The 26,438-nt window shown below is 44.3% G+C and overlaps 1 protein-coding gene across 3 annotated transcripts in view; it reads left to right on the top strand.

The window, feature by feature from the left end:
- The first annotated feature begins 44 nt into the window (after positions 1 to 44).
- The window catches only part of STIM1 (stromal interaction molecule 1), a 198,822-nt gene continuing 172,428 nt past the window's right edge, over positions 45 to 26,438 (top strand). For 2 of the 3 annotated variants that reach the window (XM_004381923.1, XM_004381922.3), the window contains exon 1: positions 45 to 762. In XM_004381923.1, the coding sequence (XP_004381980.1) occupies positions 624 to 762 (139 nt within the window). In that variant the 5' untranslated portion in view covers positions 45 to 623. The remainder of the gene's footprint in view (positions 763 to 26,438) is intronic. The other variant, XM_023736506.1, reaches the window with a different exon arrangement.

Raw genomic sequence — 26,438 nt, 5'->3', positions numbered from 1 at the left:
CCGGGGAGTCGCTGTCCCGGGCCTGGCCCGTACGCGTCCGCCTGCTGGACCTGGGCACCGCCGGCCGCGTGGGCACGGGACTTGCACGGGCGCTGACCTCGGCCTAGAAGGCCTGGGATCCCGGAGTCGCTTACGCCCGCGGGTGTTTGCGAGTCGCACGCCTTCCCGGAACCCCTGCTGCTCGCCGGTCCTCGGCGGGGCGAGGCCAGGTGCCTACCTCCTTCGCTCCTTCCTCGTCTTCCCCACCCGTGCCGGCAGGAGAGCTTGCCTGCTCGCCCCCTCCCGCAGGGGTGTAGCCGGCTGCGGCGCTGACAGCGACCCTGCAGCCACCCTGCCCAAACTCTCCGGAAGCGGCCCGAGTAGACTGGGTGCTCAGGCCGCCACAGCCTCGAAGTACCCACGGTTGGACTGGAGGCGCGGGCTCTGTTCCCGCGTCCAAACTTGGAGCACTTGACCTTTGGCTGTCGGAGGAGGCAGGCCGGCGAGTGGTTGGACAGCTGCGGCGCCGGGAGGGCATCTTGCCCGGGGTTCCGGGACCGTCGGCTGCACTCCCGGGCTCCTGGCTTTGCCTCAGGGATCCCGAGGTGTCCACATCAGGCGCATGTTGACTGAGTCCCGGAGTCATGGATGTGTGCCCTCGTCTTGCCCTGTGGCTCCTTTGGGGGCTTCTCTTGCATCAGGGCCAGAGCTTCAGCCATAGCCACAGTGAGAAGGCAACAGGAACCGGCTCTGGGGCCAGTTCTGAGGAGTCCACTGCAGCAGGTAAGGCCTTAACAAGGGCCTAGACTGGACTAGGGGCTGTGATTCAGAATGAGGGGACCGGAGTGGGCAAGTTGAACCCTAGGTTTATACCTGAGCGGTTGGTGGAGGAGCCACGCATGGTACTGTCTTTTCCCAGAAGTCCAAGTTCTCTGTTGAGGAGCCATGGCTAATGTCTCTTTTTCCCCTGAACAATTCTCTTTATCCCTTCCCAGGAGATCTTTTGTTGGCAATGAGAGAAGGTCTGCCTTAGGGCACCTCGGTCTTTTAGACCAGCAAGCCAAGACCCCTTCTCAGGACTACTTGTCTAAAAGAATGGTCTGGCCAGATAGTAAGTCCATTGCGCCTGACCAGTTTCAGCATTTGGCAGCACAGAGGAAGCTGAAGCTGCTTGGGTTGGACAGGGAAAGTCAGGGCTGGGCCAGTCTGTTGGCTGATAAGCCTGGTGTTCAGGTTGGCCTTTCTATCCCAACAACCATAGGAACTTAGTCCCTCCCTTCTCTTAGGTAACTTGCTGTTTCTAGGCCCATTTGAAATATTAAGGCAGTTCCTTAGATGGAACCCTGTTAATCACCAAGGAGTTAAGTGGCCTTTTCTTGACATGGACATGATATAATTCCCGAGACCACTTGTTGACGCCTTCTGTTTCTTCTGACTGATTAGGGTAGGAATTCCATGTTATTTTTTATCTGTCCTGGTTTTTCCTATGCACTGTCAGGCGGCAGAAGCCCTGGTTTTCTGTTGCAGCAGAAAAGAGCACTTTTAAAATTCAGTTGCTTTACACAAGGCTTAGAAGATCAGTTCTCCTTCCGCACTTCTCTCACTCTGTTGTTGTAATCAGCCCAAAGCTGTGGAGCTGTAGCATGAGGAGAGTTTATAGCTGGGTTGTTTCTGAGGGTAGGCAAGCTCAAGTGACAGGAACAGCTCAGTGGGTACCCACTGATAAAATTAGGAAAAGGAAATATAGGTCATGGTTGCTGGAGAGTCTCATGGATGGATCCAGAGGCTGGCTCTTTCTTGGGCAGTCCCCTTTTAGCTTCCCTGACTGGGCTCAGTGTGATTCCAGAAGCCCCAGGGACTAGGTTTCAAAGGAGACCAGGGTTGCCCTGTGTACAAAAAAACATGGCACCTGAGCTGTTGCTTTGAAGATAGGTTCTTTCTGCACATTAATCCTCTCTCTCTATAGAGAATTTCCTCTTCGTGGCCCCTAAAACCTAGGTCAAAGCTTGCTTCTCATTGGATTGTGAAGGAAAAGGATAGTAGGCAGATGTAGATTGAACAGTGAAAAAGGCCTAAGGAGCATCTCTGCTGACCCAGTGACGTCCCTGTTTATAACTGTCAATATGTCCTTTTTTCACTCTAAAATATGAGGGCCTGACACAAAATGTGTGTTTTGGGGGGATGTGGGAGTGTTTTGTATTTTAGACACAAGCTAAAGGGATGACTTTTGAATTTTATGCATTAGCTAGCTTTCAGGAAGTTTTTATTTCAAGCCCCCCCACCCAAGATAAGAGACATTCCAGCATCCCTCAGAAGGACCCTACAACTGGAACTTATGGAAGCAGCCTTCCATGCAACGTATTTCAAAGATCTGGCTGTGCTGATTATACCACTTAGACCTTTTTGTTTTTGGTCTTTTCTTACTTTCAGTTCAGAAATTGGTTTCTGCTGTCACAGTAAACGTTGAATGCTAGGGATGGGAGTCTCAGAGAGAGACCCTAGGTGCTGGGGATGGCTATAATTTGTGGGAACCCTGGGGCTCCTGCGCTATTATTCTGGGGTATTGTCCCTTTGCACCTGTCTGGCTGTCTGGGACCTTGTCTCTGACTTAGACAGGGCTGGGCTCTGCAAAAGGGTTTGGGGAGAAGCTTTCTATGCAACTTGGAACTGTTGTGGCTGTTCCAGCTCCTCTTTATCTCCAGAGCACAGGGGGAGTTTTGCTTGCCCTTAAAGCTGTCACTTTTCTAAGTCAGATTCAACATACCAAGTCAATTTGTATGTTCTCTACAGTTTATATTTTACAATTATACAGCTGTTTTTCCTTTGTGAGAATAGATGGTGGGGCAGATAGTATTATCTCCATTTTTATGGACGAGGAAACTGGGTCCTGTGTTGCTTCTTATAGGCACATCTTCTAATGCTTAATTCCTGGTGTTCTTCCATCTTCTCAGGCCCTGCCCTGTTAAAGGAGCCCCAGGCGGGCCAGGAGAATGTTGCTTTCCTCCTGGTGAGTTAGGCAGGCCCTGGTGACTCTTTAGCTGAAATCCAAGAAAAGGGCTGCCTCTTCCTCCTCTGGAGAGTTTTCTACAGGGACCCAGAGAATTGGACTTTTTTCTCTTGTTGGATGTATATGCCCATCTGACTCTTTTTGGTCAGAAGGTTTGATTCTAAGAAGGATTTAGTCAGAATGTTTTTGGCTTTACCATGCATATACTAAACACTTAAAAACCTGACCCTGCTGTGAAGACGGGTGCACTGCTACAAGACCCTCTCACTGGGCAGTGGAGAGGCCATTCCTGTCACCTTCTTTGATGCCTACACACGTGGTCGTGCTAAGTCACTCTCAGTAAAGACCTGTGCCTGGTTGTATTAGGCTGGGCCTGCATTTCTGGAGCTGGTCTAAAACTGATGCTTGAAACATCCCTTAGGCTCTGGGCTTACTGCCTCCAGAAGCCCAAAATGTTTTCTGCAGAATTGTGTGAAGAGTCCCAGGTGGAGTCTGGAGTTGTGGCTGCCAGTGTTGGAGGTATTGAGGTCCTCTGATCAGGACCTGTGGTTTGGCTCATTACAGCTACAACAGGGCCTTGGAGAATAGGCATCTAGGCAGTGTGAGGAGCCCCTGATGGAGTGGGAGGCTTGAGCCCTGTCTGCTCACCCAGCTAGTTGCTGCTGCCTCCAAGGCTATAAATGGTCTGGCCATCTTGGTAGCAATGCTATTTTTAGCTGAGGGTGGCTCCCGGAACTGGGCTGGGGCCAAGGGTAGGTAGGTGGGGCTTGGCTGAGGCTAATAGTAGGAGTTGGGGAGGGGGTCATACTAATCCTGGGACAGCCGGGACATCATTTGCTCCCAGGCCTCAGTTTTGACAATCATCCTTAGCTAGGCTAATTGATTCAGCAAACATTGAATAGTCACAGCTCATGTGCTATTTATTCAACAAATATTTGAGTGCAGCTCTGGGACAGGTACTATATCTGGTGTTGGGGATCCAAAGGTAAACAAAATAGACATGTTCTCTGCCCTCATAGAGTTTACAATCTAGTGGGGGAGAGAGAAAATAAACACAAAGATATATGTATTATCATGTGGTAAGTGCTATGGAAGAAAACATAAACAAGGTGCTGTGATGAAGAATAGGAGGAGGATAGAGATCTAGCTATCTAGCTAAAGTAGGAACCTAATGCCTAGTAATCAAGACAAACAAAGAAAAAACCCCGATGCCACAGAGTCGATTCTGACTCATAGCAACCCTATAGGACAGAATAGAACTGCCCCATCGAGTTTCCAAGGAGCACCTGGTGGATTCGAACTGCTGAGCAGCTGTAGCTCTTAACCACTACGTCACCAGGGTTTCCAATGCCTAGTAGGGCAGATTAATACAACAATAATAATAACTTACATATTTTTTGGAGCCCTGGTGGTGCAGTGGTTTAAGTGTTTGGCTGCTAACCAAAAGGTTGGCAGTTCAAATCCACCAGCCGCTCCTTAGAAACCCTATGGGACAGTTCTACTCTGTCTTATAGGGTCACTATGAGTCAGAATCGACTCAATGGCAACCGGTCAGGTTTTTTGGTTATATATCAGCCATTATTCCAAACATTTCATTTTATTCAATTCTTAGAACCATCCTCTGTGATAGGTATTATTATCCTCATTTTATAGATGAGGAAATTGAATCTCAGAGAAGTTAAGTAACTTGCCCAAGGCTGCACAGATAGTAAGGCATAGAGCCAGAATTTGGATCCAGGCAGTCTGACTCTTCTCTCTATCCAGTTCCTATCCTCCCTCAGCCATTGGGATATACACTCTCTCAAACCTTTGTGATAAATGCTGTAATAGCGGTATTGTATATGTATACAAAAGGCCGTGGGAGGCCAAGGGGAGGAAGTGACTAACCTTGCCTGGGAAAGCTGGGGGAGGCTTTACAGTTTCCCCCATAATTTTTCTCACATCTTGGGGAGATGAAAAGTGGCTGCCTAATTGAAAAGTTAAGACGTGGAAACATCAATTAGTTCCACACACTTATTTTTACATATGAAGAAACTGATGCCCAAAGAGGCATCAAATAGAGGCTCCACAGTAGGTTATTGGGAGAACATAGTCATTTAAGTCAGGGACCCTGACTTAATCAGCCATTCAATCCACAATCCGTAATGAGTGCTTACTGCTTGCTTGGGGCTATGGAAGGAACTTGGGGCTACCAAAGAAGTCTAAGACTGGTGGGACCATGTATATTTAGAAAATATTGAGTAGAAGATAATGCATAGCCTAGTGAAGTGCCAAACAGGCAATGTAGACAGTGTATGCTGAGAGTTAAGAGAGATCTGTGTGGACTGGGCTCAGGTAGCTGCGGAGGGCTTCCAGGAAGGAGAGGGTGGGTGCAGGCAGAAGAGAAGCAGAAAAGTAGTCTGACTTAGGGGAGGTTGGAGGAAAGAGGGCATTGTAGATGTCTGGGTCACCAGTGTGAGCACATGGGATCTCACTGTTTGGCGACTGAATAATAATTACAGTTGCTTCATGGTTGGCCAGCTACCTTGCCTGGGTGCTTGTAGACAGGAAGATTACAATCATGTGTGGTCTAGTGGCAGGTCTAATAACTACCATAACTTTGAAGTTATGATGAGTATAAATTGTAAATAATGTTTCGAAATATCTGCAACAATGCGACGTGACATGGAAATAGCTATTATGTCTCTTGGTGAAAAATCATAGGTGCTGCTAATAATATTGTGGTTGGTTGCCTGCATGTATAATTGAAGGAAAGGCTAACTTTCTTTTTTTTTTTTAATTTATTTTTTCTCCGTTTATTACTGTTACAGTTTAAGTGAAAGTTTATAATTCAAGTTAGTCTCATACAAAAATTTATACGTACACTGTTATGTGACCCTAATTGCTCTCCCTATACTGTGACAGCACACTCCTCCTTTACACCCCTGATTTTCCGTGTCCTTTCAGCCAGCTCCTAACCCTCTCTGCCTTCTCATCTCACCTCTGGACAGAAGCTGCCCATTTAGTCTCATGTATTTATTTGAGCTAAGAAGCACACTCTTCATGAGTATCATTTTATGTCCCACAGTCCAGTCCAATCTTTGTCTGAAGAGTTGGCCTTAGGAATTGTTTTAGTTCTGGGTTGATAGAGAGTCTGGGGCATATGCTTTCTGGGGTTCCTCCAGTCTCAGTCAGACCATTAAGTGTGGTCTTTTTACTAGAATTTGAGTTCTGTATCCCACCCTTCCCCCGCTCCATCAGGGACTCTCTGTTGTGTTCTAATAAGAGAGTATTGAAAATAAAAATGTAATTTTTTTCCCATCCACATTTACCAAAAAAAAAAAAACCAAACCTGTTACCATCGAGTTCATGCTGACTCATAGCACCCACCAACCCAAATCAAACCAAATCCACTGCTATCGAGTCAATTCTGACTCACAGTGACTCTATAGGACAGAGTAGAACTGCCCCACAGGGTCCTCAAGGCTATAAATCTTTATGGAAGCAGACTGCCACATCTTTCCTCTGTGGAATGGCTTGTGGGTTAGAACCGCTGACCTTTTGGTTAGCAGCCGAGCACTTTAACCACTGTGCCACCAGGGCTTCTTTACTCCTAGCATAGGCCCACTGAATTCTGTCCATGGGCCCCCTGGGAGTCTGGAGTCTTTCCATTAAGACTCTCATGCTCTCTGGCAAGAAGAGATGAGTCCTTGTGGAGGGGAGTGGTTTCCTAGGTCTCCACAGGACTTGGGTTTGAGCCCCAAGGGGCCCCTCTGGTTTCCTGCTGGGGGGCCTTTGAGATACATTGCTGAGTGGCTTTACTACTGAGACTGCTGTGGTGCTTTGCCTTTGCTTCCTGTGGGAAATGATTGTCCAGGAAACTCAGCCGCTCTGGCTATCAGGCTTTTAGGGAAAGAGAAAGATACCAAACTGGGCCTCCAACAGAGCTTTCTTTTTTTTTGTTGCTACTGATTGAAAAAAAAAATTGTGAAATATTCAAGATATACAACAAAGTATAAAGAATAGTACTTTGAATACTCATGTGCCCACAACACAGTTTAGGGAATAAAATAATAACAAAACAGAGCTGTCTTTATTGCTCCCAGGACACTTTGAATAAATTTCTGATGAAACACGTAGCATGTTGTGTGTGTGTATATATACATATACACATATATAATATATATTATATATGTATATATGTTTGCTCCCTCACAAGTGTAAGCTCTTTGTGAAGGAGGGGTTGTACTTTATTTATCTGATTTTTTTGGGGGCCCATCATAAAACTTCTGTTAAAGTTTGTGGGAAAAGCTGGAATCAGGACCTGTTTGAATGGATCCTGTTTTCCCTCTTCCTTTCAAGCCATCTCATATGTCTTGACACAAATTCTGGGTCTTTCTTCAACCCTTGGAGGTGTTGCTCACACAGGTCACTTTGTATTAAATTTCAGTCAAACTCAGATCTTTTTATCCCTTTTCAGCCTATTATTTTACTTTATCCTCAACTTTGGAATTAGGTAGGACTGTTATTATTATTCCCATTTTAAAGATGAAGAATTTGTAGCTGAGAAATTTGTGTTCTAGGTCACATAGCTAAAAAGTGGCAGACTTCGAACTATAACTCTGGGGATCTATGCACCAAGCCCTTTTTTTTTTAATTTTTAATTTTTTTTTTATCAGAACACATTATCTGTCAGTATGTCCCAAAGAGGGGAACGCCTCACCGACTTGGCACTCAGAGCCTATAACCTCAATGATCTGGCCATAGCTATGACCTGAGGGAAGTAACAAACGTATTTGAGTACTCTAGTCACCTATCACGAAGCTGTGCTGCTCTGGAGGACAGTAGAGTCTACAGTCTTATCATGCTACACTGTTGGAGTTATCTGTTTATACTCCCAGCTCCTAGTATAAAGCTTGACACATAGTAGATTCTCTATAAAGTTTGGAGAACTGAATTGAAGGAGATTGGTTGTCTGGTTCTAATTCAACTAAAGTTTACTAGGCACTGATTAGCAGTTGAAAATTTTCCTTGGGAAGGGTTAGGTTAAGTAAAAGAAATAAGCTTCACTTATTTAGAAAGTTCACTCTTTTAGAATTTCTCTTTCTGGGAGGCAGGGCCAAGATGGTGGAGAGGTCAGACGCTTCCAGTGGACCCTCTTACTACAAATACCCGAAAAAACAAGTGATTCGATTATATATGACAATCTAGGAGCCCTGAACATTAAAGGCAAAGTTGAGGAACTGGACTGAGTGGCAGGGGGAGGAAGAGACGGTTCAGAAGCAGCAAGGAGATGCCAGACCTGACCCGGCGAGAGCCTGAGCCCTTCAGGCCTGATCAGCTCGGGGATGAGTGGTGAGGCAGGCAAGCAGCATGCTTGGGAGGCACGTTTTCTGCACTGGGAGAGACCCAGCCGCTGAGAGTCTACTTGGCTACGCAGAACCAGTGAGAAGCAGCCCTTGATTGCTGAAAGATAAGTATTTGCAGTCTGGCCTATTGCGTGGATCAAAAACACCCCCCTCAGGGAAAAACCTCTCTCCCATTTACCTCCCCACTCCCTGCTCTGCAGTGGATCCCTGATGGCTTCAGCAATTGCTGAGTCCCCTAGGCCGGAAGTAGGATCTGTCACACGCCCTGAGCCATTCTTCTGGCCTTGGAGAGTGAACAAATTAACAAACGGGAAAAAATAAACTGCCGGCTCTGCTAAGCCAGGAACTCAGGGTAGTCACAGCTCCTTTGCCTAGACTCAGGCATAAGGGATCCAGGGACTTTGAGTGCCTTTCCCCCTGCATAGACTTTTGTGGGCCCTGTCATGGTTTGAATTATGTCCCCCCAAAAATGTGTGTATCAATTTGGCTAGGCCATGATTCCTGGTACTGTGTGATTTTCCTGTATGTTGTAAACCTGCCTCTATGATGTTAATGAGGGAGGATGGGTAGCAGTTGTGTTAGTAAGGCAGGACCTGATCTACAAGGCTGGATTGTGTCCTGATGCAGTCTCTTGAGATATAAAAGACAGAAGTGAGCAGTGAGACGGGGACTTCATACCATCAAGAAAGCAGTGCCAGGAGCAGAGCATGTCCTTTGGACTGGGGTCCCTGCGCTGAGAAGCTCCTAGTCCGGGGGAACATTGATGAGAAGGCCGACAAAAAGAGAAAAAGGCTTCCCCTGGAGCTGACGCCCTGAATTTGGACTTGTAGCCTACTTTGACTGTGAGGAAATAAATTCCTCTTTGTTAAAAGCATCCACTCGTAGTATTTCTGTTATGGCAGCACTAGATGACTAAGACACCCACTGAGAGATGAAAAACTTAATTTGACATTTTAGGCCATTGGTGTTAGATGCTAGGACTTATATCCTAGTACATCAAACTTGGAAGGGCTTTTAGGGACCCAAACTCCTCGTTTTACATATGAGTGGAACAAACATACCTGAAGTTTTGCTTAGCCAGGGCCAGAATTTAGTTTTCCCTGATTCTCATTCACATGCTGTTCCCGCTATGTTGTGGAGCTTCACTACCCTGAAGCAGCCAGTTTGGATTGTTAGGGAAATTGGGACCTATACATTAAAGATCAAGAAAGCAGTACATAGTGTATTATGGTCACAGAAATTGGGCTGGGCAAAATTGGGGGTATGCAAAGTCAGTGGCAGGTGCTACTTCTGAGGAGTTTCAAGTCCAGCTAGAGATTTTTTATATAGGCACAGAAAAAGAAGCCCAGTAACATCTGTAGAATATGGTGACTAATGTCTGCACTCTGTGTCACTTTCTTGGCATTCTTAGTTCATAGCAAGAAGAAATCTCTGTGTGTTGGGATGTGCAGAGGAAGTTTCTTGAAGGAGACAGGTCAGAGCGTTATACTGCATGTCTCATCGTTTGGTTCGGCTGGTTGCATTGTGGATTTGGGGCCTCCACCAGCAGACTAAATGCATCTAAATCCTTTTGGGATTACTTGTGGCCACCTGGGAAGTGCCACGGGGAAGCTTTCTGGGCATTGAGAACTTGACAAAGCCTTGCCTGTGTTGGCACAAACTGCAGGGGCAGGCAAGACTTGAATAGGGATGGCCATGGCTCTGTCACGCTATCAGAGTGGAGCAGATTTATTTTGTGTGAGAGGCCGTGCAAGGAAAAACCTGAAATGAGCGAACAGCACTGTACCTTTTTTTTTTTCCCTGCTGGGGAGCTTGGAATTGAGAAGGCACAGACTCTAAAATCCCTCTATGGGTGGTAGTTGCTTTTCCCAGCCAGGGTTCTGGCCCCTGGCCACTTTGCCCACTTCATCTCCCTCTGTTCCCCTCTCTGTGTTCTTGGCCCAGCTGGGCTTTTTTCTTTGTCTTGGTCCCCAGAACACACCTTATACTGCTTCTCTTTTGCCTTTTGCCTCATGTCATTTTACTCTTCTCCCAGAATGTCCTCCCCTCTCTTCCTTTCTACACAGTCTCTCAGTCTTCTCTGATGTCTGCCCTGACACTAATGTTAGCCATGAGATCCCTCTCATCTCCTATCAAACTCTTCCTGTAGCACTTTCTGTCTGTAACACTCACTGTGCACTTCACACTTTGCTTATGCCTCTTATGGCAAGAGGCAGCTTGATGTATCAGGAGCAATGGTTACTGCTGGCTTGAGTCTTTATTGACGATATGACCCAAACTACAGTTTCCTTACTTGAAAAAATGGGGTTAAAGGAGTTAATGTATGTGAAAGGGTTGTATAAATTTTAAAGCATTTTATTCCCCTCGTTTTTTTCTCCCTCTTGAGGTTAAGAACCATGTCTGTTTTGCTAACCATAGTACTTATCCTCAGTATCTATCACAGTGCTAGTCAGAGAGTATGTACCCAATAGATATTTGTTGAATAAATGAATGAATAACAATGAGTTGATCCTTGGATTGTGTAGGCATGAAGAGAGCTCCTCAAGTAAGTTGACGTCAGTTCCTGTGAAAAGCTTAGACAAGTATGCACTGGGATTGGGGGTAGAATTCACATGGTGGGTTTTCTGAGGCGTTCTGTGGGCACCCTTTTTCTGCCTGACTGAGTACCTCATCCCTGTTTACTGAGCACCTGCTGAAGCTGCGCTCAGTGACAGTTACCAATCACACACTGGGCGATGGCTTGGCCATTGTCTCTGGCTGGCAGTTTTTGTTTGCCACAGCAATGGCTGCCCTGAGCAGGTGGCTGCAGTAGGAGTGGAGTAGGGCTATGCTCGCAGAGGGCCAGCAGGAGACCTGTGGGCAAGACATTCTTCGGTCCTACTGCTCCTCTGTCTTTGGTTCCACAACTTAGATGGGTTTACCTCGGGTCAAACTTGAGACAGCAGAATGAACAGAATGAACTTGAACTGCTTGTCTTAGCCTGGCTCGTGGGAAGGAGGAGGGAGCCTTCTTTCATGGTTCCCACTGCTGGGCTTGTTGTGCAGCAGGGGGTGGGATAGCCCTGTGAAGATCACTGGCTTTTTAAATGTTGTCTCTGGTGCTGAGAACTCCCTGGGCCCCAGAGAACTCCAGCCTGAGAAAACTTCACTCCCACTTTCCTTCATGGCATTGAGGAGGGAAGGGCCTTCATGGAGAGTTTGTAGAGGCAGGCATAAGAGCATCGGCTATGCTGTTAGCATGGCCCAGCTAAGACAAACCTATCTCTTTCCTCTGTTAGCCACATTTACACAGCTCCTGGCTGTCTTGTGTTGAGCTTTGGCCTAGGTGATGACCAGAAATGTGACTGGCAGGCAGGCAGGCTTTCTAATCTCATATGCCTCTAATTTTCTCCAGTGTGATTCAGTAGCTCTGCTCTTGTTTGGCCTCTCTGAGTTATCTCAGGCCTCTCAGGAAGCTCTTATAACTCTCACCACTACAGTGTATGTTAAAACAAATGTAGCTGTGTCTGCCAAGTTCCCAGAGCCAGCTTCTGAAATGTACTGGCAGCCGAGGGAGAAGAGTGCCCTTCAGGTATAATACATACCCAGGTTAGAAAGCAGTGTGTGTCTGCGTGTGTGTTGCTGAGTAGTGGGGGAGTCTTATTTCAAGAAGCTTTTCCTGACAAGGGCAAAGGTTACTAGGACTCACAATTCATGTCTCTGAAGGGATAAATATGTAAGACAATTCAAATCACTTCAATGATAAGTATAATGATGATAGCTACTATTTATTGAGTACCTGTTGTGTTCTAGGCACTGGGCTAGGTCCTTTATATCTGCACAACAACACTTAAAGGTAAGTATTATTCTCATTTTACACAGGAGGAAACTGTAACTCCAAGAATTTATGTAATTTTTCCAAGGTCACCAAAACTTAGATGTGGCCGAACTAGCATTTGAACTCAGGTCTTTCTGACCCAGTGCCTATACTGTTTCAGTTTTTGTTTAATAACTTGTGGGGAGTGAAAGAAACAGCTATCTGACTTTAGGTAGATATGTGTACTTTGATTAAAAATTGTACATCTTATAGTACTGTTAGCGACATTAGTTGATTTTATCACCTAAGTGGTGTGGAAGAAACTGGGATTAGGAGTTGGGGAGTAGGGGAAGGAAAGAGAGGCTTTATTTCACTTGTGAATTCTGAATGGATAGTATCACATTGGTGAAATGTCTGGCTATAGAGTGGTTTGTGTTCAGTTTGAATCTTCCAAAAATAGCACTCTGGTTGAGCTATTCTAGATTTAACCCCTGGGAGAGGGTCTGTTTCTATTAGTGTCCTTTACCTCTTTATTTAACATTTACCATGAATGTTATGGAGTCCTTGTGGCGCAGTGGTTAAGAGCTTGACTGCTAACCAAAAGGTCAGCAGTTTGAATCCACCAGCTGCTCCTTGGAAACCCTGTGGGGCAGTTCTACCTTGTCCTATAGGGTCACTATAAGTTGGAATCGACTCAACAGCAATGGATTTGTTTGTTTGGTTGGTTGTGTATGTTATAGAGCTGTGGTGATGCAGTGGTTAAGAGCTATGGCGAGCTGTGGCTGTTAACCAAAAGGTCAGCACTTCTAATCTACCAGCTCCTTCTTGGAAATCCTGTGGGCAGTTCTTGCCTGTCCTATAGGGTTGCTGTGAGTTGCAATTGATTCGACAGCAACCAATTTTTTTTTTTTTTAATGTATGTTATATGACAATCGCTGTCCAGTAGCAGCATTCATTGTAATGGAGGAGTTAAGATGTACACCTACATTTTTTTTTTTTTTTGCATCTACATTTTTATCATAATAAGAGCTCCTATTTTTTGAGCACCTACTGTAAGCCAGGACTGTGCTGGATACTTTCTCATACATGATCTTATTTAATCCTCAGAACAGGTCTCCCATTTTTTAACTTATGTAAAGGCAATCTAGGTTCAGTGCTCTATGAATGATAACAATAGTGCTGTTGGAAGATGGGATTGCCTTCTGGACAGATCAGGGAAGCTTTGTGGAGGAGGTAGCAACTTTCTGGGTCTTCACATACTTCAGGAAGAAATATAAAGGAGGTTGAGGGAAACAGTCCAGTAAGAGGAAATATTATGAGTAAAGAGTCTTTGACAGATATTGGTTAGTCCAAATTGGCTGGAGAGTAACATCTGTGAAGAAGAGTACTATAAAATAAGGCCGAAAAGAAAAAAAGTAATTGAGAAACAATTATGGAGGGCCTCAAGTGTCAGGCTAAAGAGTTTGGATTTTATTCTGCTGGCAATAAGTAGTGCTTGAAGGTTTTGAGCAGGGGAGAGACATGAGCTGAGTTATCCTTTAGAAAGATTAATCTCATAGACTATGCAGAATGCATTGGCGGGGATGAGATTGGAGGTAGGGAGCCTAGATAGGAGACTTTACAGTTGTTTATGAGTAGAGGAGATTAAAGTCTCTGTTGTGGAGATAGAATCAATAGGATTTAAGAGTTTGAGTGTGAGGAGGGAAGAGAAAGAGAAGAGTCAAAGGTATACCAATGTTTTGAGGTAGTGCCATTAGCAGAAAATATATGGCAGTCAGAAGAGGGATCAGTGCTAGGGGTTAATCAGTGGAAGGCTAGATGAGCTTGTTTGAAGTGCTGGGCAAGGGGCCTCACTCCACAGCACTCCAGGAACCCAAGAAAAATTCTCTTCCTTCTGTACTTGTTTCACATTGCTCCATTTTACAGATGAGCTTTATGGGACTAGCAGAAGTGCAACAATTTGCCTAAGGCCATAAAGCCACTGTATGGTAGAATCCAAGCCTGAGAATGAATCCAAGTCTCTTTTCTTTTTAGCCATTAAACTTTCTAACAAAGACTTCATTTGAGTCTTGGAGACAGACAAACCTGGGTTCAACTCTATGCTTTGCCATTTTCTATTTATGGAATCTTGAACAGGTTGTTTCTCTCGGAGCCTCAGTTTCCACATTTGCAAAAAAGGGAGTATTAATCCCTATCTTGTGGACATGATGTTACTTTGTAAAACTCTTAAGTGCTGTGCCAGTATGAAGGTATTATTCCAGGAATGATAATTACTGGCCGGAGCCAATAAATATACTGAGTATTTTGATCAAATAAGAGCAGACTCAAAAGCACAGTTTTTTGTGGAAGGTCTTACTTCACTTCTAGGCTACTCACTTATCTGCAGTCAGGGCTTTCTGGTGTGGTAACATGCCCAAATTTCCCACTGTCACATATTTCTAATTTTCAAGTGGGAAATGAAGTTGTTGAAGGAACCCTAAGTGACTATACACTATCAGCTGTTCCTGTCCTGAGAGAAGATGATTAATATTCCTTTCCCCAAGGCCTTTTCAGGTGGCTCGAGGTGTGGGGCTGAGTGAAGGCTGAATTTAGGCTATGCTTGGGGTGGGGGAACCTTCTGCTAGACTAGGGTAAGCCCAGGCTTGAGACAGAGATAGTAGGGTGGAGCTGCTAGTCAAAGCTAGCACTTAGAGTCGTCTGTGTGGTCATCTCTTTGGTTTAGTAAACATGTTCCTGAGTCCTCCTGAGAGTGAGAGTAGGCTGCTTAAACAGGTGTATTGTCAGGTAGCCAGGCTGTGGTCTGTGTCTTCTCTCTGTCATGGGAGCAAGTCTAAACTGGCCGTCTTGTCTGATGTCTGGTCGTACACTCTCTGAGAGTGAAGGGGGGAATGCAAGAAGATTTTCTGATTAATAAAATAGCTGCTTATTGGTTTGTAGCCTCTGTCTTGAAGTATTTTCTTTCTACATATTTACCTTGAAACTTTTTTCTTCCCTCTTCCTAGTTTGGTTCTCTTGAGTCTTCATAGCTTTCTTTATGGTGTACCTAGTTTAATAAAAAGAACACCAGATTAAGAATTAGGTAGATATCGTTTAGCTTGGGTTCTGATACTCTTGGCCTTTCTGGGCCTCAGTTTCCTCATGCCAGGTACTGTGGGGAAAACAGAACCTATGTCAGAAGGTTGCTGTGTGCAGATCTTATAATATGACAAGCATTCAGTCTTATAAAAATATGAGTAATTTAGTAATGATTAGTTTTTCTCCTCTGACTTGTCTGATGATCTCTTCTGTAGAATTCCCTGGTTCATCCCCTCTTTACTATTCTTTACGTCTTCTAGGTTCTTAGCTGTTTCACTTTTCCTTATAACCTTGCTTTTTAACTCTTAATGACAACAGGAAAAATGTGGCCACATTGGCATTACACCTGGTACAGTTGCAAGAGAGAGGGCCTGAGCCCTTGGGGAAATATAAAGTTCATTGGCATTTGAGTGCAGCATTTTGTCATTAACTCGAACAAATCTCTTTAGCCCTTTGGGCCTCAGTTTTCATATCTGCCTCTTGGTTTATCATTATAGCTGTATTCTTTTGAGTCTCAGAGTCACTTCCACTTCTGAGAGGCCACCTTTAAAATGTACGTATTACTGGGTTGAGATTACCCCTGAACACAGAATCAACAAATTTCTTTGCTAAGTTTTAGTATGGAGTGGGTTAGGGCCTAAGGAACCCTGGTGGTGCAGTGGTTAAGTGCTCAGCTGCTACCCAGAAGGTCGGCAGTTTGAACCCACCAGCTGCTCCATGGGAGGAAGATGTGGCAGCCTGTTTCCCTTAAGATTTACAGCCTTATAAAATAGTTTATAAAGAAAATGTTCTACGTCTACCTTGGTGGGTAGCATCTGGGGTCTTAAAAGCCTGTGAGCAGCCATCTAAGATACTCCATTGGTCTCACGCCTTCGGGAGCAAGGGAGAATGAAAAAAACAAGATACAAGGGAAAGATTAGTCCAAAGGACTAATGAACCACAACTACCCCGGCCTCCACCAGACTGGGTCCAGTACAACTAGATGGTGCCCGGCTACCACCACTGACTGCTCTGACCGGGATCATAATAGAGGGTCCTGGACAGAGCCAGAGAAACAAAATTCTAACTCACAAAAAAAGAGCAGACTTACTGGCCTGACAGAGACTGGAGAAACCCTTAGAGGATGGCCCCTGGACACCATTTTAGCTCAGTAATAAGTCACTCCCGAGGCACACCCTTCAGCCAAAGATTAGACAGGCCCATAAAACAAAACGAGACTAATGGGGCACAGCAGCCCAGGGACAAGGACTAGCAGGCAGGACAGGACAGGAAAGCTGGTAATAGGGAACCCAAGGTCGAGAAGGGAGAGTGTTGACATGTCATGGGGTTGTTAACCAATGTCATAAAACAATATGTGTACTAACTGTTTAATGAGAAACTGTTCTGTAAACCTTCTAAAGTACAATTAAAAAAAAATTAAAAAAAAAAAAAAAAGATTTACAGCCTTGGAAACCCTGTGGGGCAGTTCTACTCTGTCCTTTAGGGTCGCTATGAGTCTGAATCTACTCCAGGGGCAGTGGGTTTGGTTTCAACTGGTTAGGTTAGGGCACAGCCACTGGGAGGATGGGTCACAGTAGGACTCAGGGTGGGGGATGGAGCCTGGCAAGAGGACAGCTCTTTCAGCTCAGTTTAGTGATGCAGGAAGGGTGTCAGGGTCTCAGGGCATACTTGATGCTGCGTTTCTTGTAGCCCACACCCAGCTGCCTTCCTGAGCTGAGCATGTGCCTGTACTTTCAGCCAGAAGTCAGAGCCTGGCGAAGCCTGATTCCCCCAGGAATTCAGTGATGAAAATTAGGGTACTTGAACAGATCTAATTGGCTGAGCTGTGTGAAGGGCAGAGGCTTTCCCTGGGGGCTCCTTTTAATCTCCTGTGGTTATAGACGTTTAAGATTGGACTAGTTAAAATGTTATTGGAAGCTGGACTCAGTACTTTCTAGCACTAGGTCCTGCTCCATCCTCCTGGAGTATCAGAAATTGGCACAGGCATGTCTTTCCTGGGGAGTTGAGGAGTGGTTTTCCATTTCCTCATCTACTAAATGCACTGTGATAATGTGATATTTATCCAGAATGAGCTGTCACACATCTGGTGGTGGGAGAGCTGTAGACTGAGACATGAATCCTGATCTGCCTGGATTTGCTACTCTCCAGGCTCAGGAGGTGCCCTTTCAGCTCTATTCTCTGTTCCATTACTCCTGAAGGGCCCTATTCTATTGACTGGCAAGTTAATTGTCATTGTCCTGGAGTATCCTTTCCTGGTGTGTGTTCCTGTTCTAACCAGAAAAAGGGTAAGGAAAAGAATATTTATTGAAGTCCCACAGTGTGCCAGGTACTGGGCTAGTTCTTTTTTGTGTGTGTTTTAAAGATTTTATTTAACTCATCCTGAGGAAACCGAGCTTATGTTATAACCAGTTCAAAGGAGAACACAAAGAACAGACACATTTATAGATTAGGAATATTGAAATGAATGTACAAAGGAGGCAAAACTGGTTTTACCAAGGAGAGGGAACTATGCTGGAGAATTGGCCCTCCACCAGATATAGAATTCATTTACATGTCTATAGACAAGAATTATTTTGCATTGCTATTAGATGTCTACAATTTAACCAAACCAGTTGCCCTTGAGCCCACTCTGACTCATGGAGACCCATGTGTATACACCCATCTTTTGAAATATGCTTCATAATGGCCATTTCACAGATGAGGACATAGACTCAAAGAAGGAAAATAACTTGCCTGATTATCATTACAGCCTGTCAGTGACTGGACCAGAATTCAAATCCAGGTGTCTCCCAAAGCCTCTGGTTACCTTCCTAAGGTAGCACAAATAATTTCATGCCCTGCAATCCTTCCTTCTAAGCCTTGCTAAGCTCCCACCTCCAGAAAATCTGATTGCTTCAGCCAGAATTCCTTTCTCGTCCTGCTTTGCCAGCGCACTCTGCCCCTCTCAAATCTGGCTGATGTTAGAGTCAGTGAGGTCTGGATCTACCTCTCTCATCTGACTGCTCCCGCTCCTGCAGAGTGTGTTACTCAGGGTGTATTTGTTAAACTGAACTGAATACAGTTGTAAGGTTGGAATTTCAGGCATCAGGACAGACTGGTAAAGGAAAGGGTTTTGGGTGGAGTCTTGGCTAACTCCCTGAGTAGAGCCACGCCTGCTTCTTCCTGATTTGCCTAGAGTAAACTGGTATGCTGGAAGCAGTAGGACATTCTAGGCAAGGTGTCTTTTGGATCTCCAAGGAGCAGGCATCTCTTCCTTTAGGTCTTTTCCTTGGCATCTGGCTTTAGAGTTTGTTTTTTCTTGTTATCTCCCTGCAACCAACAGAGCTAGGCAGCCTGGAGTGGAGTTGTGGGACAAGCCATTGGCTTGGCCTTGGTTGCTGGAATATGCCTGTTGCCTGTGGGTACTTTTTTTTTTTTTTTGCAAAGAGTGTGCTTAGTTATTAACCCTGCATTTGGGGTCTGGGACTACACTTTCTGCAACTCTGCTGATTTTATAGGATAAAGGCTTTATAGGAGATGGTAGGCCTGTAAGGGCATTTTTGTAAGTTGAAGTATCTTTCTCATTGACTTGAAAAAAAGTTAAAAATATTTTCAGGCCTTTTTCTATGCACATAGCATATGTGCTTAGTGTTTAGCATTGGAAGTTTGTTCCTTTGGGAATAGATGGCAAATTGGAACATAATGAAATATAGTTAAAACACCTTCAATGGGAATAATGATAAGATATTAGTAACAATCAAAATAAATCCCACAATAGGATGAAACACAATGTTTCTGTTTTTATTTTGATTTGTTTTGATACAGAAGTGTTACCGCAATTGGAGCCACCTGCCGCAATAGCCAATTCTGAGAGGGATGAGGTGAGCAGCAAGATGCTTTTTATATATCGATATATAGGAGACAGAGGGGAATAGATTCCTCCAAAAAACCCGTCTCCCCTGCTGGAGATCCTCTGAAGGCTTTTATAGGGACAGGATTATGGAGCTTAGAAGTTTGTGTTAGTTTCCCCTTGAGGTGGTGATGTCTCAGATGAGTTAATCTTCTACTGGTATTCTTGGGGGTTATCTGGTGACATCCTTGGGGATTATCTGGCAACATCCTGGCTTTTCTTGTCACAAGATGGGTGCTTTGTTTGGTTTTCATCCTTAGATCGTTATCACTTGTTTTCTACCCTCCAAGGAGGAACATCGGTTAATCTTAAACCTTTTGTAGAGACTGGAGAAACAAGATCATGAGACAATGTGGCAGTTAGCAATGGGGAGTAAATGATAGTGAGCCAGGCCTGTGCAGCCTCTTCCAAAGGGAAATAGCTTGATCAAACTGAATGAAGTAGATAGCAACACCACACCCGTTTTGGCTTCTCTGGTATGGAGAAAAGATTATGAAATATTCATAGCAGAAGGTGAGAAGAATAGCATTCTGGGATTAGGGAGAACTGTGCTTTAGCTCAGTTCTACCACTCAGTCGTGTCCTTAGGCTAGTAACTACGCTTTCTGGATGTCTGTTTGTTGTCGGGTGGAAACCCCAGGTTTTGCTTGGCACTCATCACAGCTAATAAACAAGATGCCGATGTAGGAGATTAGAAATGTCTTTATTTTGCTGCACAAGGAAAGGAACAGTCAGGGCTTCTGCCTCCCAGATTGCTCAGCATGGGCAAGAGGGAAGCTTACTTTTATGGAGTTTACGAGCAGGAAGTTCATACAAGTTACATCAGCAACATTCTTAATCATACTGTGCAGGCGCAATGGGGTTTACATATAACTTCATGCACCGCATGGTCATAAAATCGTGGTTAAACTCCACCCAGTGGCAGGGAAGTTATTATGTATGAGGTACTTAATGAGCTAAAAGGTTATCCAGAATGTCAACATGGTGGATAAACCAGTTTCTGCAAATTTCCTCTAGTTCTGGGCAGCAGTTAAGGAAAGGGGAGCCAGGATGTTAATGTAAAGCGCTGGGTGTGTTAAGCAAGGGAACTAGGATGTTACTGTAAAGCGGGGGTTGGGGGGTGGGGGAGCATTCCAAGCAAGCTGCTTAAGGCAGTGGAATTTTTTGCAGCCTGGGGACCTCTGTTTTATGTTTCCCTATTTGTTAAATTGGAATTTTATTAAGATTAAATAAGATAATATATGTGAAAATATTTTGTAAACTCTTAAGTACTATTATTGTCATACTCATTAGGTGGCAGATACCAATTTGCTAGCACTGCAAGGAAGCTTTTGGTTTAAGATGTGGCTTGACCTAGGGGGGGAAGAAGGATGCAGAATTGAGGAATAAACAGTTGAATGCTGTGTGGGCAGCAGCAGAGAGGAATTCCTGTGAGGTGAGGGAAAGGACTTCATTGAATTCCTTCAATACATATTTATTGTGTCCTGCCTGGTGGAGGAGAAATGCTGATATCTACATATTAAATTGTGTGGTATGCTAAAATAGGGAGGCAGCTTGGTTTAGAAGGAAAACTCCACAAGGACAGGAGCTTTCGTCTGTTTTATGCACTGCTATGTATCTACCCAGGAATAGTAGCTAGCACATAGTAGGCTCTTAATATTTCTTGAAAGAAACGTTAAGCTTTGGAATCAGACAGACTGGGTTCATATTTAGGCTCTGTCCTTTACCAGCCCCTTTCCTAAACAAGTCACTTGATCTTTCAGATACTTAGTTTCCTAATTTATAAAATGGGGCTAGAATTAGCTATTGAACACAGTTATCAAGGGGATTAAAAAAATAAAAAAATTTACAAGCCTTTGTACAAGGCCTAGAATATAGTTAAGTGCTCAATATAAAGAGAGTTCCCTTTTCTCTTCCTGGTTTGGGAAGTGCGATGGCAACACAGAGGAAGAAGCAGTTAGGTCTGCTGGGGGGAGCCTAGAAGATGGCTTCACAGGTTTGATCTGATGATGTCTTCCTAATGTTTAAGATTTTTAGACGGGAATTACTGATGTTATACGTCCCTGGGTAGTGCAAACGGTTTGCACTTGACTACTAACCGAACGGTTGGCAGTTGCGTTGCCAGGAACTCCGGGTTCAGCTCCGTGCAATTCTGTCCAGGGCCAAAAAGACAGAGACGGAGTTGGGGAGAACGAAAGGAAACTTTATTGATTGACCAAGCAAAAAAACCATAAAAGACTGTCTGCCATCCAAGACTGCCTCGCAGACAGTTTGTTGAGGCTGGTTTATATAGGCAGGATCTGTTTCAGAATACAAAATGGCCTCCGCGCAGGCGCAGAGCGTTTTAGAAGGAGTAGGCATTGGAGACCCAGTTCGATTCCCCGCACAGGAGGAACTTAGTGGTTTTTGTTCACTAGCGTGTCTGTTCTCCGCTAGGGTTGGAGAATTTACCATGCATGAAGCAGTTAATGAGCTATAGGTCATCTGGAATGCCAGGATGGAAGGCAGGACCTGTTTCAGCTGATTTTGGCTAGCTGGTGGCTGTCGCTCTTTAAGGAGGTTCTGAGGAGGAAAAGAAAGAACTCTAGGAAATGGGCTGGGTGAGGGGCTGTCTTGGGGCTAAGAAAAATGGCTCTATGGTGCTAGACCTGTCTTAGTTGTAATATACCGAGTGGTGCTGCAGAAGAAAGTCCTGGTAGTCTACTTCCATAAGATTACAGCGATTGAAAACCCTACGGAGCATAGTTCTCCTAGGACACATATGAGGTTGCTGTGAGTCAGAATCGACAGCAACGGGTTCGGTTTTTTTAATTGATGTTATATCCTCACAATAGGAACTCCCTGGGATTAAGTGAGGGTTTTGGAATTGGTATGCTTTGATTCTCTGCCTTTCCCGAGGTCTTGGTGGGAGGACTGGTTCTTGTCTTTTCAGGCAAGTTAATATTTGTATTGCAGGTTTGTGCAGAGTTCGTTCTCAACTTTTGCAGCTAGTGTCTGGACTCAGCTGATTTGAACTGGGCTTTTATAGCCAGCCGTTACCCTCCCCACCTCAATAATTGTTAGTTATAGCTTTGAAAACGTGCACTCAGCTTGACTCTGGTTCCGGATCAGTTGTAAATTCTCAAAGAAGGTGGAGCAGAGCGTGTTTGCTTGGGTTAATCAGGCATTTATGAGTTGACCTTTACTTGTGAAAACCTAATTTTTCCCTCATGCCTGACTGACTCTGGCAGGCTGAGGCCTTGTGTTCAGGCATTCCTGGCACTGTTGGGCGTTGTAGCAGGTTTGCCTGCCCTTGTCCTGTGTGCACAAGAACCATGGGATTTATCTGCTCCTCAGCGAGGGTGCCTGGCACCTCTCCCTTTTATCCAGTGGTTTTAAGGCCTTGAGGATACCATTCTCCTTTCTCTGGTCAGCATTTCAGACTTCTGAGCTTTCTCTTCTCATTAAGTTTCTTGGGAGGAATAAGCAGGAGGAACTGCCTGGCTGCCATGTAGAAAGGGCTTCTTGCTTGTGAATTGAAGCTATTTGGCAAGAAGAAGGTACAGAACATTTTGCATGGGAGTGGTCAAGGATTGGGTAAATTAGAGCGGTTTGAAGGTTAAGTGGGCGTGTGCCTTTTAGGAGTGGAGTCAGTAAGTGCACTGGCTATGTCCTGAGTGCCCTCGTTTGAGAGCTGAGCATTGCCACAGAAAGCAAAACAAAACAAAAAAAAAACCAAACCTGTTGCCGTCTATTCGATTCCGACTCATAGCAATCCTATAGGACAGAGTAGAACTGCCCTATAGGGTTTCCAAGGAGCCGCGGGTGGATTTGAAGTGCCAACCTTTTGGTTAGGAGCCATAGCTCTTAATTACTACACTACCAGGGTTTCTGTTACCACAGAGGAGGTCTCAAATACGAGTTGGGGGAAAGGGAAAATAGGAGGGCTAAGAAAAGAAGAGACAGAAGAAAAGGGATTTTTGCTGAGCTGTTACTCTACACTAGGTGCTTTACACTGACTATTTCCGTTAATTCTCACAACCCGTTGAGGTAACTATTATTAGCCCTATTTTGCGGGTGATAAAACTGAAGCCCAGAGAGGTTAAACAACTTTCCCAAGGTCACATAGCTAGTGCATGATAATAATAATACCCGTTGCTGTTCAATTGATTCCAACTCATAGTGACTCTGTAGGACAGAGTAGAACTGCCTCTAGGGTTTCCAAGGCTGTAAATCTTTTACAGAAGCAGACTGCCACATCTTTCTCCCTCGGAACGGCTGGTGGGTTCGAACCGCTGTTTTGGTTAACAGCTTAGCTCTTACCCACTTCGCTGCCAGGGCTCCTTATAATAATAATAATTATCATTTGTTATATGTCTGGTGAAAGCACATGCCATGTTTATTACTATTTTTTTAAAGTGGTCACAGTGTTTTTTTTTTTAATTGTACTTTAGGTGAAGGTTTACACAACAAATAGTTTCTCGTTAAACAGTCAAGTACACATATTGTTTTATGACATTGCTTAACAACCCCATGACATGTCAACCTTCTCCCTTCTCGACCTTTTTTTTTTTTTTCTGGTGAAAATATATACATAGCCAAAGATACACCATTTCAAAAATTTCTACATGCACAATTAAGTGACATCAATTACGTTCTTCCAGTTGTGCTGCTATTCTCACTTTAGATGAAGGTTTACAGAACAAAATAGTTTCTCATTAAACAGTACACATGTTGCCCTATGACAATGGTTAACAACTCCACTACATGTCAACACTGTCCCTTCTGAACCTTGGGTACCCTATCACCAGCTTTCTTGTCCCCTCCTGCCTTCTAGTCCTTGTCCCTGGACTGCAGTGCCTCATTAGTCTCATTTTGTTTTATGGGGCTGTCCAGTCCCAGGCTGAACGGTGAACCTCAGAAGTGACTTCACCACTGAGCTAAAAGGGTGTCTGGGGGCCATACTCTCAGGGTTTCTCCAGTCTCTTTCAGGCCAGTAAACCTGGTCTTTTTTTTGTGTTAGAATTTTGTTCTGCATCCTTCTCCAGCTCTGTCCAGAACCCTCTGTTGTGATCCCGGTCAGAGCAGTCAGTGGTGGTATCCGGGCACCATCTAGCTGTATTGGACTCAGTCCGGTGGAGGCCTTGGTAGCTGTGGTCCGTTAGTCCTTTGGACTTATCTTTTCCTTGTATCCTGTTCTCTTCATTCTCCCTTGCTCCCGAAGGAGTGAGACCAGTGGAGTATCTTAGATGGCTGCTCACAGGCTTTTAAGACCCCAGATGCTACTCACCAAGGTAGAATGTAGAGCATTGTCTTTATAAACTGTGTTATGCCAATTGAGCTAGATTTTCCCAAGTTTATTTTTTTAATGTGCTTTTTATAATTTAGTACTCACCATAATTCTATGAAGGATTATTATTACTTAAGCATTGCAAATGAGGAAACTAGGAATTAGAGAGCTTTGGTTACTTACTGAAGGTCACTCATTTAGCAAGTGGCAATGCAGGGATTTGAATCCAGGTCTATCTTCTTACAAAGCTTGTTCCTAGTGTCCACATCACTCTGCAAATGGAAGAGCTAGGATTTAAACACAGTCATTAGGGCAAAAGTTGTGTCTTTTTTTTTAGGGGAAGAAACACAACAAAGCATACACCCAGTCAACAATTTCTACATGTACAGTTCAGTGCCACTGGTTACATTCTTCACATTGTGTGTCATTCTCGCTGTCTCTACCCATATTGTTTTACCACCATTAACTTTTACTCTCCATGCCCCTTAAAATTCTCCTCTGTGCTTTAGTTACTGTTGTCAATTTGATCTCATATAAATAATTCTTTAAAAGAGTACAGTGATCAAGGCTGACATTCTGTATTAATTGAGTTAAACTATAGTTTAAAGATGACTTCACGGCATAGTTTTGGTTCAGGGTTTAAAGATTATTTCAGAACAATAGATTCGGTAGTGTCCACAGTCTCAATAGATCAGTAAGTCTGGTTTCCATAAGAATTTTATATTCTGTTCTACATTTTTCCTCCTTTTGATCATAATCCATCTATAAACTCCTAAATTAAAATGCTCAGTAATGGTTGCTGGGTACTAACCATTTTTTCTGGTCTCATGGCAAAGGAGGTAGTAGTTCATGGAGGCAATTAGACCTGCAGTCCATTTCCTTCTCCGATTCCTGGGTCTCCTTCCTCTGCTGCTCCGGGAAAATAAAGACCAATTGTATCTTGGGTGGCTGCTTGCAAGCTTTTAAGACCCCAGGTGCTACTCACCGAACTAGATGTTAGAACAAAAACTCTAAAAACAACATTAGGGCAATTAACTGGATAGACCCACGTAGCCATGACCCTAAACGGGTTTTGTCTCATTCATCTCTGTATCCCCATAGCTGATGACAGTGCCTATAAATGTCAATAAATGATTGCTGTGAAATCCAGATCTGTTTTCCTCCATAGCTTATGTTGCAATGGCTCCCTGTTGCCAACTGCATCCTGCTCCTCAACCTGCTTCTCTTCTCTCCACAGCCTGGCCTTACCCTGTCCACCCATTGTGACCTTCCTGACCTCCCAACATACAGCATCTGATCCAGGAGTGTTACTCTTCTGCTTCTTCACCCCTCTTTTGCTGGCTGCATATTTTTGCTCCCACCATTGCTCTCCATCATCCTCTGATCCTGTCTGTTCTCTTCTCTTGACTAATCTGAGTGATTTTCCCTTTCTACAACTATAATCTTTTCAGTCCGTACCATGTAATTTGACACCTAATTATCTACTGTTTCACCTCCTAATGGTTCCACGGACAGTAGTCTTCTCCCCAGTCAGCTGATGGTAGTCATATCATAATGACCCCTCAGACTGGTTTGTGCTCTACACTTTACAGAGCACTTTCCTATTTAGGACCTGTCCTTTTGCCCACTGTCTTAGTCATCTAGTGCTGCTCTAACAGAAATACCACAAGTGGATGGCTTTAACAAAGAGAAGTTTATCCTCTCACAGTCCAGTAGGCTCCAAGTCCAAATTCAGGGCATCAGCTCCAGGAGAAGGCTTTCTTTCTCTAACGGCTCTGGAGAAAGGTCCTTGTGATCAGTCTTCCTTTGGTCTGGGAGCTTCTCTGTGCAGGAACCTCAGGTCCAAAGGACGTGCTCTGCTTCCAGCACTGCTTTCTTGGTGGTATGAGGTTCTCATGTGTCTCTGCTCGCTTCTCTCTTTTATATCTCAAAAGAGATTGTATTAAGAAACTAATCTTGTCAACCTCATCAGTATAACCTCATCACAGTGATAGAATTTGCAACACATGAGGAGATCACATATAATCTCATCATAGTGATAGAGTTTACAACACATAAGGAAATCACATCAGATAAC

The sequence above is a fragment of the Trichechus manatus genome, unplaced genomic scaffold (genome assembly GCF_000243295.1).
Source record: "Trichechus manatus latirostris isolate Lorelei unplaced genomic scaffold, TriManLat1.0 scaffold00088, whole genome shotgun sequence".
NCBI classification, from domain to species: domain Eukaryota; kingdom Metazoa; phylum Chordata; class Mammalia; order Sirenia; family Trichechidae; genus Trichechus; species Trichechus manatus.
Note: the sequence above shows the minus strand (reverse complement) of the source record. Positions and strands in the feature narration are given on the sequence as shown.